At 49.2% G+C, this 12,503-nt stretch overlaps 1 protein-coding gene across 5 annotated transcripts in view; it reads left to right on the plus strand.

Annotated features, from left to right (window-relative positions):
- CHST11 (carbohydrate sulfotransferase 11) overlaps positions 1 to 12,503 on the plus strand; it is a 309,031-nt gene that overhangs the window by 37,113 nt on the left and 259,415 nt on the right. Inside the window, exon 1 of one of the 5 annotated variants that reach the window (XM_061417145.1) lies at positions 2,131 to 3,217. The exons of 1 other annotated variant lie outside the window; for it this stretch is intronic. In XM_061417145.1, the coding sequence (XP_061273129.1) occupies positions 3,115 to 3,217 (103 nt within the window). In that variant the 5' untranslated portion in view covers positions 2,131 to 3,114. Of the gene's footprint in view, positions 1 to 2,130; positions 3,233 to 12,503 lie in introns of those variants that run through there. 3 more of the 5 variants (XM_061417144.1, XM_061417147.1, XM_061417146.1) reach the window with 3 other exon arrangements.

The following is a 12,503-nucleotide window of genomic DNA, read 5'->3' on the forward strand; positions in this document are numbered from 1 at the left end:
CTTATTTGTACCTGATTATCAGGCGCCAGTTGCTCTGCTGAGTACTGCAGAGAAACAGAGATGAATAAAACTCAGCTTAGTAGGTACAGCGACCCAAGAGGGGTTTGAACCTACTGCTCAGAACATAGAGGGGGGAAAGAGGCTATTCCAGGTGAGAAATCAGGAGAGGCTTCTTGGAAGAGGTGGTAGTTTCACCTGTCAGAACCTTATTCTTCACTGTTATGTTTGGGCCTGTGTGCCCGTATGCTCAGTTGTGTCCGACTCTTTGCGATCCCATGGACTGTAGCCCACCAGGCTCCTCTGTCCATGAGATTATCCAGGCAAGAATACTGGAGTGGGTTGCCATTTTCTCCTCTAGGGGATCTTTTCTACCTAGGGATCGAAACTTCGTCTCCTGCATCTCCTCTGTCTCCACAGGCAGATTCTTTACCGCTGCGCCACCTGGGAAGCCAATGTTTGGGTCTGTGAGAATGCAGAAATGGATTCAGGGCATGGTTCCTCATTCTTCCTCACCACATGGGCTAACTCAACCCCTCCTGACCCATCAGGGATTCCGCTTCTGACCTCCCTGTGACTTCCCAGACAGTCTTATGCGTGTCCAGGCTTTTGTATTGGTACAGTGTGGTCTCTGCCCTGGGAGATGAGGGACCAATTGGGTAACCTGGAAGCAAAGCCCAGCCTGCTCTGTAAAAGTAGGAGTTAAATGAGAGCCTGCTATTCCAGGCCAAGCACTGCAAATGCCCATCTAGTCATGCTAACTGCAGGGATTCCCTGCCCTGATCAAGGATGGGCGGGTGGATGGGTAAGTCAGTTCCCATCCCTGGGCTCCTGGGGTGGAAATCACTGGGGAATGTACTGGATCTTGTTCAGCTCGACTGCCTTTATTATGCAGCTCATTTACAAGTGAGCACAAATTAATACAGTACAAACTGGCTACATAAATATTGTGCTGTAATTGATTGTCTTCTTGTAATCAAAGGCAAGGCTGCTGACTTTGTTAGTTTCTCTGCTTTACAACTGCTGGAGGAAGACTTTGTGGGGAAGGGAACCCAGGTTGTTGAGGTGGTTTTCGCTGCATATATCTGTTTGCATGTTGTGTCTCTGATGTATTGAGAGAAGGATAAGGCCCATTACATTCAGATTCAATAAGTATCAAATGCTTGCTACATGAGAGGCAGGCAAAGACCCATTATCTTATTATTAATTGTGTTCATAGTAGTAAAACTTTGATGAAAAAAGTGAAAGCGTTAGTTGTGTCCGACTCTTTGCCACCCCATAGACTGTAGCCTGCCAGGCTCCTCTGTCTATGGGATTCTCCAGGCAAGAATATCAGAGTGGGTAGCCATTCCCTTTTCCAGGGGATCTTCCAGAGCCAGAAATCAAAGGCAGATTCTTTACCTACTGAGCCACCAGGGAAGCCTAAAGATTTGATAATGTGTGCAAAACTTAGTCTTTACAGTAACTTTTTTCCTGGTATATGTTATTGTTAGAGTTTAAATAATCCTTTAACTTTTAAAAACATGCTGTAAATTTATAAGGAAAATAAAAGGCTATAACAGTCTTTTCTCTTTGCTTAGGGAATTCCCAAAGGGCAGAACAACAAGATCATCCATTCTAGGTAGTTAGATGAGCCGACTACAGTAATCGATTTTCTCCAGCTAGTACTAGGTGATCTCTGCACTGTTACCTGCAGCCACCTTGACTGCTAAACAACCTAAACGCACGGAATTGGAATTTTTAAATCACTTCACACAACACAAGAAAGCAACGCCATCTTTCCATTTACCTGCCAGTGCTAAGGCGGGCTGGTTTTTTTCCAGCAGTCAGTTGTCCTGGGAGGAGTGACTCCGTGGGGGCTTCCTCTCCCATCCACCCTTCTAAGACTCGCACTTTGAGGATGTGGAGGGAGCTCTGTTTTTTGGAAAATCAGACTTCGAAAATCCACAAAACCTCCTTTGCCCTGATTGGGGATATGCGTGTGTATGTGTGTCACACACAGAGAGACAGAGAGAGAGAGAGACTGCATAAACCCCCAGGAAAGCTCAGCTGTCGCCTGACCCCTGCGAGTTATGCAGTTTTCCTAACCTTGACCTGAAGCCAGACGTCTTTAACCCCTTTCCAAAACGTCGCTTGCTCTGGGCTGCCATTGGAAAGGGGAAAAAAAGGAAAAACAAAAACGAAACCTCCCTATTCCGAGACTCTGGTAAAGAGCACTCGCTCCCAGGGGGCTTGGGACAACTTGCCGGCTACCCTGCCCAGGGCTTTGAAATCAGCACAAACCGCCGGACCCCTTCGCGCTACGCTTGCCCGACCCGCATCCCGCCACTTCCCTCTTCACACGCCGGCAGGAGCGGGTGGCGGCACCGAGGCGATTTTATTCGTGTGTTTTTCCTCCGGGTTTTGTCATGGAAACGCTGACACACAAGCTCCAGACGGCGGCCGGCCGGACCCGGGACTGAGGGCCTTTGGGACCCTGCGGAGCGCGGCGCTCACTCCCCGGGAAACAGCTGGACGCGACCAAATCCCGGGTAGGGGCGGGGGGAGCGAGACGCTCCGCCCCCGCGCTCCGGTCCCGCCCTCCGCCCGGCTCTCCGCAGGCGCCCTCCCCTCGCCGGGGGCTGCGAGTTGCATTTGGTAAAACCCAGCCCCGGAATATATAGATCATTGGAGCGCAATGAAGTAGCCTTTGGAGAGGAGGGAGGGGGCCGGTCCGACAGCCACAGCGGCCAGCGCAGCGGCAGCGGCGGCGGCACCACCACCAGCATCACCGCTCGCACTCCAGTCTCCCGGCCCGCGAGGAGGCAGCGGCGGCCGCCGGCGGGAGCGGAGGCGGCGGCGGCGGCGGAGAGGCGAGGAGGAGCCGCGGGAGGAGCAAGAGCGCGCAGCCGGCGGGTCCACGCATCTCCGCACTTCCAGAGCAACTCCGGCGCCTTCCGCACCCCTGCCCGGGGCTGGGGGCTCCGAGAGCAGCCGCGAAGCCAACCCCTGTCCTCCCAGCGATCCTTGCCCAGCCCTGTCCTGCGCCTCCCGGGCTCCGCTCCGCACCGCGGGGTCCGCTCCTGCGCTCCGGGAGCGCCTCCCGGACACCCGGGTTCCCGTAGCCAGGACAAAGCCATGAAGCCGGCGCTATTGGAAGTGATGAGGATGAACAGAATTTGCCGGATGGTGCTGGCCACTTGCTTGGGATCCTTTATCCTGGTCATCTTCTATTTCCAAAGTATGTTGCACCCAGGTAGGGGGCGCGTTAGCGTGGTTTTGTTGGATATTTTCTTCTTTCTCGTGCTCTCGCTCCCTCGCTCACCGTGGCTGGTTTCTGACTCTTCCAACCTTACCTCTTCTCTCTGGGCCACCTCGGGGTTCCTTGCTGCCCGGATCTGCCCGGATCCCCGAGTCGGGCTGGGGAGAAAAGATATACTCCTTTCTCTTCTTCCTCCCAACTCCAGGCTGGAGGATGGGACCAGAGGGGCGGTAGATTTTTTTTTTTTCTTTGTGTCTCTTGTCTGTCTGCGAGGTAGCAGAACAAGGTAGAGGTTGTGGGAAGCTCCTGGGGGTGGAGGATCAGTTTGAAGAGAACGAAACTCCCTCCCCGCTTCTGCCGAGGTCCAAGGATGAAAGAGGCGCCGAGAGCCAGTCACCCCGCTCCCCAGAGAGCTGCCTCTTCCTGGTGGGGGGTCGCGGACGAAGGGTGAGCGCCGGGCGAGGTTGCCCGTCTGGCCGCTAGCTTGGGAGCCTGAGGCTAGGCTCCCACGTGTGCGGGTTTCGGCGCCGCGCCGAGCAGGTGGAGGGAGAGATTGGGGGTGTCCGATACTGCCCCCCGCATCAGCTGGGGTTGGGTCCCGGCGCCGGCTGCTTGCCCCCGGGGTTTGGCTCCGCGTTGACCTTGCGGCTGGTGCCACGGGGCCTGCTCCCTCCCTCACAGAGCGGCTCGCGACCCTGTGCTCGGGGGTACTCAGAGCCCCGGCATTGCGCCGCTTTAGTTTGGGAGGAAACTTTGGTGGGTTCTGGGCTGACCGTCAGTTGCCCGCCCCCCGCCCCCGCACACCCCGCCCCCGCACACCCCGCCCCCCACTCGTGGGTTCTGAGCATCCGGAATCCCCCGGCGCTCGCCGGGTCGTGTGGGAAGGAAACCCGCCCCCATCCCCACCACGCGCCTCCCCGCAGTCCCGGGTGGCTTAGACAAGTTCCACACCTGAAATCTGGACTCGGAGAGGGACGAGGCTGCCCCTTCCGAGGGGCGGGAAGGAAAGTTTGGGAGGGACGGGCGGCCTCGAGCGTGGTGGCCCCCGGATCGCAGCTCCACTCCGAAGCCCAACAGGTAAAACCTTCCCGAGAAGCTTCCGGGGAAACGGGCATCTCTCGGTGGAGTCGTGATCCTCCATGCCCTGGCCCCCAGCAGGCCCCCTCTGGACCACATGGGCTCCCAAATCTACCAATCACGTCTCCCAGTTGCTTTTCTCAGTATAGTCATGGCAATAATTTGCTTTTATAATTGCAAGGAGGGAGCTGGAAGCCCATTTCCTTCCAGGGCTATAGGGTTATGTAGGTTATACACACCGAAAGCAGTGTGTATCTGACCCAGAGGCAGCACCGAATTCATCTAGCTTGCTTTGGGTGGTGGCACAGGACCAAAGCTGTTCTTTCTATCAAACTTTGGGATATCTTGACAGCTCCGACAGAACGGCCCCTCTGCCTGGCTGGGCCTGGAGGAGTTGTTAAGGCGGCCCCTTGGCCAAGAATAAGGTCTCTGTCTGGTGTGGCCTGACACTACCACATGTAACCTCAGGATGTCGGAGCCAGCCTGGTAAAGGGTGGCTTTTGTTTGCAGCTGGGTATTTTTAGTTTCATGTCAGCAAACTGCAGCGGTGTTTGTCTCCTCACCCAAACCAGTGGTTGTGAAACTTGTTAGGGAATTTAAAAATGGACCTGGCTTGCCTGCCGGCAGCCAGGCAGTGGTTACAATGGGCAGGACCAGACAGACTGCTGTGTCCTGGGCCAGGCTCCGCCCGGAGGGCTGGGGGACTGGGTGGTGTGCAAATACACTGGGGGCCCAACGGCACAAACAAAGAGCTGAAAGATTTGGTCTAGACACTACAGATGTGTTTAGGCCACTTCAGTTTTGCCTGGACCGAACGTGCCGGGTAGTTCTCTGCAGAAATGCCTGGAACAGTGAGGTGTGTTAGTCTCCAGCAGGAATGTGCCATCACTTCTCTGTACCTGTTAGTTGTCCAGGGAGATACTAAGTAGTAAGACTACTGCTGCCCATGATTTTCAAGCATCCTATGTTTCTCTTACCCTGTGTGAGATTTAGGAAATAACTTTCCAGCCAGGGATACCAGGAAGAAATTTCCAACTTGTAACTGACAGTTTGTGAAAATTTCCAGCCCTAGTTGGAGTATTAAGTTGGCTTGAAAGTGGTGTTAGCTGCCCTCAGTCTGGCTTTTCGGTACCAGGGACAGAAGCTTTGCCAAGGCTTTCCAGATAAGGGTTTGCCATCCTTGACCCTCTGCTCTCAAACTTGGCTTCCCTTCCTGGTCCCACTTCCAACCCCCAAATGGCATTTGTGGATTATTTGCTTATATGAGTATGCTCATCTGTTATTTTCCGCCAGTCTATATAGCAAAGACTACTTTCAATACGTTCTATTGAATGTAGAACTGTATTGGTCTACATTCAACTGAAAGGTCTTCCTTATTTTTAATTATATATAATTGTTTCACTGTTCCATGAAAACTCCATGCCAATAGTTTATTATGATACGGGACATAAAAATATACTTTGAAATTAATATTAAACATTTACACCCCCCCACACACGCATTTTATTAAACTATGCTCTTGATGACAACTGATGCTATCTCTTTTTCCTACTGCTTGGAATTTCCTTAAAAGTTAGTTGCTCTTTGCTTCTCTGAAGGATTTTGGGTTGTAACAGCTGATCTTTTAGCCTGGCACTGCAGTTTCCATTTCTCCAGATCACCCTGGGAGAGGCAGAAGGGACCACAGCATGGCACAGATTGTGTTGCTAAAAATTAGGAGCCCTCTGGCAGAGAGGCTATTTCTATTCCTATCTGAAATAGAAATGTAGTATTCCAAAAAGAAATGGATCCCTGGCTTCATTAATGGCTAGAGAATACCTGGAGTGTGTGAGGAGGAAGGGAAAGAATAAACAGAGACAAGCTGGCGAAGGGCTGGCTGGCTGTTCCTCTGATTCTAATCTGGGGTTCATTGTCTTTTGTACTTTTCTAATACAGCAACTTGAGTAACTGATCTTTAATTTGGTTGTTGGGTTCAGCAGAAGTGGGCTTCTTGTCAGTACAGGCAGTTTTCTTTAGGTCTTTGACACTCTAAGTTAATAGTCTTAGGGCAGGGTCTGGGTTTTAGGCCCTATTCTAATCCCAGTGTCCGGCACAATGCCCAGCCCATAGAAGTTTCTCAATAAAGTATTTGCTGGATGAGTGAATGAAGTGACTAGATTCTAGGAGACCTGCTTCTCCAGTTTTTGGGAAGTTGTATCAAACCTTGCCAAGAGTGCCTCGTCAGTAAGTCTGGCTCTCTTGAGGGGCGTGTGGGACACTGGAGACAAGATCTGGACACTTCTCTATCCTCCTGGTCTCTGAGATCCCTCAAGTCATGGGTCAGGTTTAAGCTCATCACACCCCAGACAGAACACTCTTCTTGGCCTAGAGTTGCTGCCCCAAAGTGTGAGACAGTGAGGCTGGGTGTCTTGGGTAGGGGGAAGCTTGGTCTCTTTTAGCCACTGACCTGTAGAAACCCATCTGCAGGAGAGACACCCTCTGTGGGCGTGAACTGCTCCTGATCTCAGTGAGAATGGAGCTCCATGCGTGTGCTTTCTGCACAGGTTTGCGCCCATCAGCGATTGCCTCCTGAACATTGACTTGTCTCAGGTACCTGCCCCAGACAGGCGGCCTTTGATGGAGCTGTGTCTTGGGGCAGGCTAGGCAGAGCTGAAAGGCCTCCAGGCTACATTTGTGCTGAGTGTGTGAAGGTGGCTCCCCTGAACCTTCCTTTTGTGTTACTCTGTAGGGTTGTGATTTTGTTTGAAAGCTCCTGTTCATAGGAGAGAAGCCTGGGGAGAAAGCCTTTCTTCTCTCTTTCTCTTCCTCTGTTTTTTTTTTTTTTTTTTAAATGTTTACTTTCACTGTCGCCTGGGATTTCTTTGCCTTGGTCAAATGTATTGGAAGATTATACCCTTTATTTAAAGGCTTCTTCGGTTACCCCTTTGTAGTTCACTTGATTAGATTGGATGTAAAACACTTGGATTATAATTTTAACCTAATTATAAAAGTAATATGTGCTCATTTTAGAAAATTTAGGAGGTACAGAAGACAAGCAATCATCCATTAATCTACCACCAGAGGCAAGGGGTCCTTTTTTCCTGTCTATTGTAGAATATATATATTAAAAAAATAATTGAGATCCTATCTTGGGTTTTGTACCTTGTTTGATAGATAATATGTATTTTAGACAAATACATCATTATGGTCATTATGGTGACCAGTAATTAAGTTGAAAAACAGAAAACTTAGCCACAAACTTTTAAATTTATGGGGTTGCCTGTACCTCTAACCTCCCATTCCCACTATTTTGCAGAGTGCCAGTCTGGTATCGTGTTTTTTTTTCTTTCTGCACGTATTTAATTTTAAAGAATCTTTTTGCTGATACATGAAATGAATTTGGAGTTAGAGCAGGTTGTAGGGGCTGTTCTCTTATATATCTGAAACTTCTTTTGAAAAGAAGTCAGGAGGTTCTCAAATATGACAGTGTTATAAATCCTGGCAACTGCATCAAATAGCTGAAAGATAAGATGTTTCCAGCATCTGGTCTCCCCTTGGCATTTTAAATGTTTGCACCTCCATGGGGAGTTTCATAGCTGCTCAAAGATGAGACAGATACACTTAGGCAATTTACTTCAACAGTTAGATCTGCTGTCCAGGAGTCCTCATTTTGTTGCCTCTGAAATAAAAGTAGTGACCGGGCACCAGAGGACAAGTGGTTGGGGGTTTTCTGATGGACGAGGGGTGGGAGAATCAATTCGCCAGCAGAAGGGGCTGCTGTTTATGTTTATCTGGATGAAAAGCCATTTTGCTTATGAACTGTATCGGCCACAACCATTTAAAAACATTTAAAAACAGGAAATCAAAGGCTTACAAGTGAGCACTGCCCTTTCCCTTCTTAAATCTACCAAGAGGACAAAGCTCTTCTTAATCTGGGGACAGTGAATGGAAAGACTTTCATGAAAGTCACAGCCCACTGGGAAGGGCAGATTCTGAAAAAAACCAAAAGTAGTTTTACGTATTCATTTTCTCTTTTTTATTTTTCTTCTCTTGAATTTTGAGACCCCCATCTTTATCACAAATGAAGAGTGAGGCAGTCCCTCCCCTGAGATCATTGAATAGTCTGATCTGTCCATTAAAAATTCCTAGAACTTGTAATTTGATGCATCTTACATCAGATGTGATTCATCACAATTTGAGATCAGAGTTGCTCTTTCTTTCTCTGTCTCTTTCTCTCCTCTCCTCTGTGCCGGGTGTTGTTCTGGGCACTGGGGATACCATAAAACATGTCTGCCCTCATGGAACTTACCTTCTAGTGAGGTGTAGGCAGACTTTAAGGAAGTGCAGAAGTCACATACATAGGTGATGTGTCAGATGGTGTGAAGAGAGAAGAACAAAGCAAGAGATATGAATGAGGGATGTGAGAGGCCAGGGTTGCAGTTTAATACAGAGGTCATTACAGGATGTCGCTGACAAGTTGATATTGGAGAGCAGAGATGGGAAGAAGTGAAGGAGCTGGCCACATGTCAACCCAGTCCCAGATAGGATATTCCAGGTCTGTTCCCCGAGGCACGACCTCGCATGGCAGGCAGCTCTGAGTGTCTGGAGCAGAGGGAGGAAGCAGCTAAGACCAGAAGGTGCAGAGAGATTGTGTGGATCTTGGCCTTGACTGGCGACAGGATGGGAAGCTCTGGAAGAGTTTGGGCTGAGGACTCTTGGGGGAGGGGTTGCGGAATGGGTGGACAAGCCCAAAGCCTCTTCCTTGCACTTCTGTGTGCATCTTCAAGCAGCACCACAGTGCAGTTGGGTGAAGTGTTTAGCGTGTAAATCCCACTTCTCTCCATCAACCTCTGCCTCCCCCTCACCTCCAAACTAGACCACTCCCTTTTTGCAGTTTTTTAAAGCAGTAATGTATAACTCAGAACAAAATAAAACAAAACCAATTTGACAGGAATTTTAACTGAGTTTGTGTTGGGAAATTCTTGAAATGTCTAAGGCGTGATCCACAGCATTCATAGATGGAAACCAACAGCCCCTGCCTTCTGGAGGCACTCAACAAAAATAGAGAAGGAATGGATCAATGATTTGGGAGTGAAAGACCCAGGTCCTAGTTGGACATACCCCCTCTGCCTGCTCCTGTGAATTACTGTATTTTATCAATTGTAAACACTCATTCTTTTCACCTTTCTGACATTTGACTTGTAACTGATGGTATCTTAGTGCTGTGCTGACCTTTAGTGCATAGCCTTTATGTTCTTAGTGGAACATAAAGTAACAGTGATTCTTATAGTTGATGCCCTTGGACCCACCTCTGTAAATTGTGAAAGAACTTTCTGTACACCATGGCGGACCTCAGAATCTCAGTAAGGTGATCAAAATGGCACTCAGGCTCCAGCTGAGGGCCCGGGGGGTACCTGATTAATCCTGATCGCCTGCTTCATAAAGGCTTTGCTGGTTGGCGGGCCTTTCAGTCTTTTCTGCTGTCCCTGGGAAATTTGCACCTATTTTCAGAGCCACAGGGCTTGTATCTCTTTCTGATTAACTGATGAGGTTGATAAGAGTCAGAATAGAAATGTGGGGAAGTGAGTTATTTAATATGGGGCTCAACTCTGGAACATCACAGAGAAATAGACTTCGTGACGAATGTCACCAGTGTGGATTTTGCTTTCTTTCAAGGCTGCTGAACTCCCATGGCTTTGGTCATTTCCCTTTTCTGTTGTTGTTTAGTCGCTAAGTCATATCTGACTCTTTGTGACCCCATGGACTGCAGCACACCAGGCTTCCCTGTCCATCACCAACTCCCGGAGTGTACTCAAACTCATGTCCATTGAGTCTGTGATGCCATCCAACCATCTTATCCTCTGTCATCCCCTTCTCCTCCTGCCCTCAATCTTTCCCAGCATCAGGGTCTTCTTCAATGAGTTGGCTCTTTGCATCAGGTGGCCAAAGTATTGGAGCTTCAGCTTCAATATCAGTCCTTCCAGTGAATATTCAGGGTTGATTTCCTTTAGGGTTGACTAGTTTGACTTCCTTGCTGTCCAGGGGACTCTCAAGAATCTTCTTCAGAAATGCGTGGTAATTGTTTGTTTACTTGTATTCAGTACGTGTTCCTCTTTTGAGGAACCTCTGCCAAGTTCCTCTTTATAGCCTCTAAGCTTGGCCCAGAGGTACTTGGGAAACATTTAAAGAGTAAATAAGTGACTGGCAAAGATGCCTCTTCCGCCGCTGTGCCCACCTCACCAATATGCATAAGCCCAGGGGGAAGAGCAGGGTGGCTTGCTGTGACCAAATAGCTTCTGGTATGGTGTGCTTGGTTTCTCAGACCTCTTTGCTTCTGGCTTGCTGGGATTCAGCCAGGCTTCAGGGTGTGAACTGGGAAGGGGTCTAGGTATTTAAGCAGAAAGGTATTTAATGGAGGGAATCTGGTCCTTAAAAAGGTTGGGAATGCTGGTGGTCAAGAATCCACCTGCCAATGCAGGAGACGCAGGACATGCAGGTTTGATCCCTGGGTTGGGAAGATCCCCTGGAGGAGGAAATGGCAACCCAATCCAGTAGTCTCGACTGAAAAATCCCGTGGACAGAGGAGCCTGGTGGGCTACAGTCCATGGGATCGCTCAGTCATGTCTGAGCGTGCACACACATAGACGCATAGGGCTCTCAGCTGGGCCTCAGGAATTAGCCTCGGGTAATAGCAGTAGCATATGTAACACCAGAGAAGCAAACACATACAGGCCTGGTTACTCAAAAAAACTGGCCCACTCAGGGTGCTGCTCCCTCTGAGACCATCTTTGAAACTACCAAATCCAAGAACAAACTAATGACACTGGCACCCTGGGATCAGAAATCCGGGTTCCAGAATCGGGATGCTCTTACAGCCACCTCTCAACACCCAGCAAGCCAGAGAGTGGTCCCAGAGAGTGTTGTCGAAACCCCAAATCGTTCTCACATCATCAGGAGCCTGAAGAAAACCTGGAAGGCGGGGAGGTGGCCTCTCACCTATGGCCTCTTTCTAAATCTGAAGTCAGTGTTTCTGTGTAGGGGAGCCAAACTCACATTCAGAACCTTAGCTTCAGAACCAGGATGGCTCAGAAACATAGCTTTTAAATCAACAGCCCTTACTGTATAGAAAGGCTTTCTAAAAGGGAGTAGAATGGGTGATGAGCAGACATCCAGAGTGCTCACCACTCCCTATTGGTAAAACATATGTGAGCAGGCATCTCCCATCTATTTTGCTTATAGTAAGTGTATTCATATTATTCCCATTATCTAAATATGTAGGATAAGGATGTTTCTGTTTCTAACAATAGTCATTATAAACCCACATGTTCATTACCATCTGGGAAATTCTGTTAGTGAACTCCCAGTCAGCTCTGATTCTCTTACCCTTTTTACCTTGTAATGTGGCATACAAGGGGCTTCCCAGGTGGCACTAGTGATGCCCAGGTTCCTACTTGCTAATGCAGGAGACGTAAGAGACACAGGTTCGATCCCCAGGTCAGGAAGATGCCCTGGAGGAGGGCATGCCACCCGACTCCAGTCCTCCTACTTAGAGGATCTCATGGATAGAGGAGCCTGGAGGGTTGCAGTCCACAGGGTCACAAAGCGTTGGACACGATTGAAGTGACTTAGCATGCAGCACATGGCATACAAGACTCAGGGAGATAGAGGAATTTTCTTCTGTGCATTTTTTTGTGCACATAATATGTGCATGCATTATGAGTATTATCTCCAAGCTGCAGTGTGTTTTTATTTTTAATTTTTGCAGCTTGTGGGGTCTTAGTTCCTCTGTGGGTGTGTGCTTAGTCGCTCAGTCATGTCCGACTCTTTGCGACCCTATGGACTGTAGCCTGCCAGACTCCTCTGTCCATGGGGATTCTCCAGGCAAGAATACTGGAGTGGGTTGCCATGCCCTTCTCCAGGGGATCTTCCCAATCCAGGGATATAACCCAGGTCTCCCACATTGCAGACAGATTTCTTTACCGACTGAACCACCAGGGAAGCCCAACCAAGGCAGCCCACCAAGGCTTCAGCAGTGAAAGGGCTGAGACCTATCCATTGGACCACCTGGGAATTCCCTCCAAGCTGTAGTTTCTTGACTGGAATCTCTTTAAGCCTCTATTCCACTTTGTGAGGACTAGTTTAGGTAAAAGTAGATGATGTAATCTGTAAATCTACTTGGGATTCAGTTGTAAATAGTGATCTGAGAGCA

The sequence above is a fragment of the Bos javanicus genome, chromosome 5 (genome assembly GCF_032452875.1).
Source record: "Bos javanicus breed banteng chromosome 5, ARS-OSU_banteng_1.0, whole genome shotgun sequence".
Classification (NCBI taxonomy): Eukaryota; Metazoa; Chordata; class Mammalia; order Artiodactyla; family Bovidae; genus Bos; species Bos javanicus.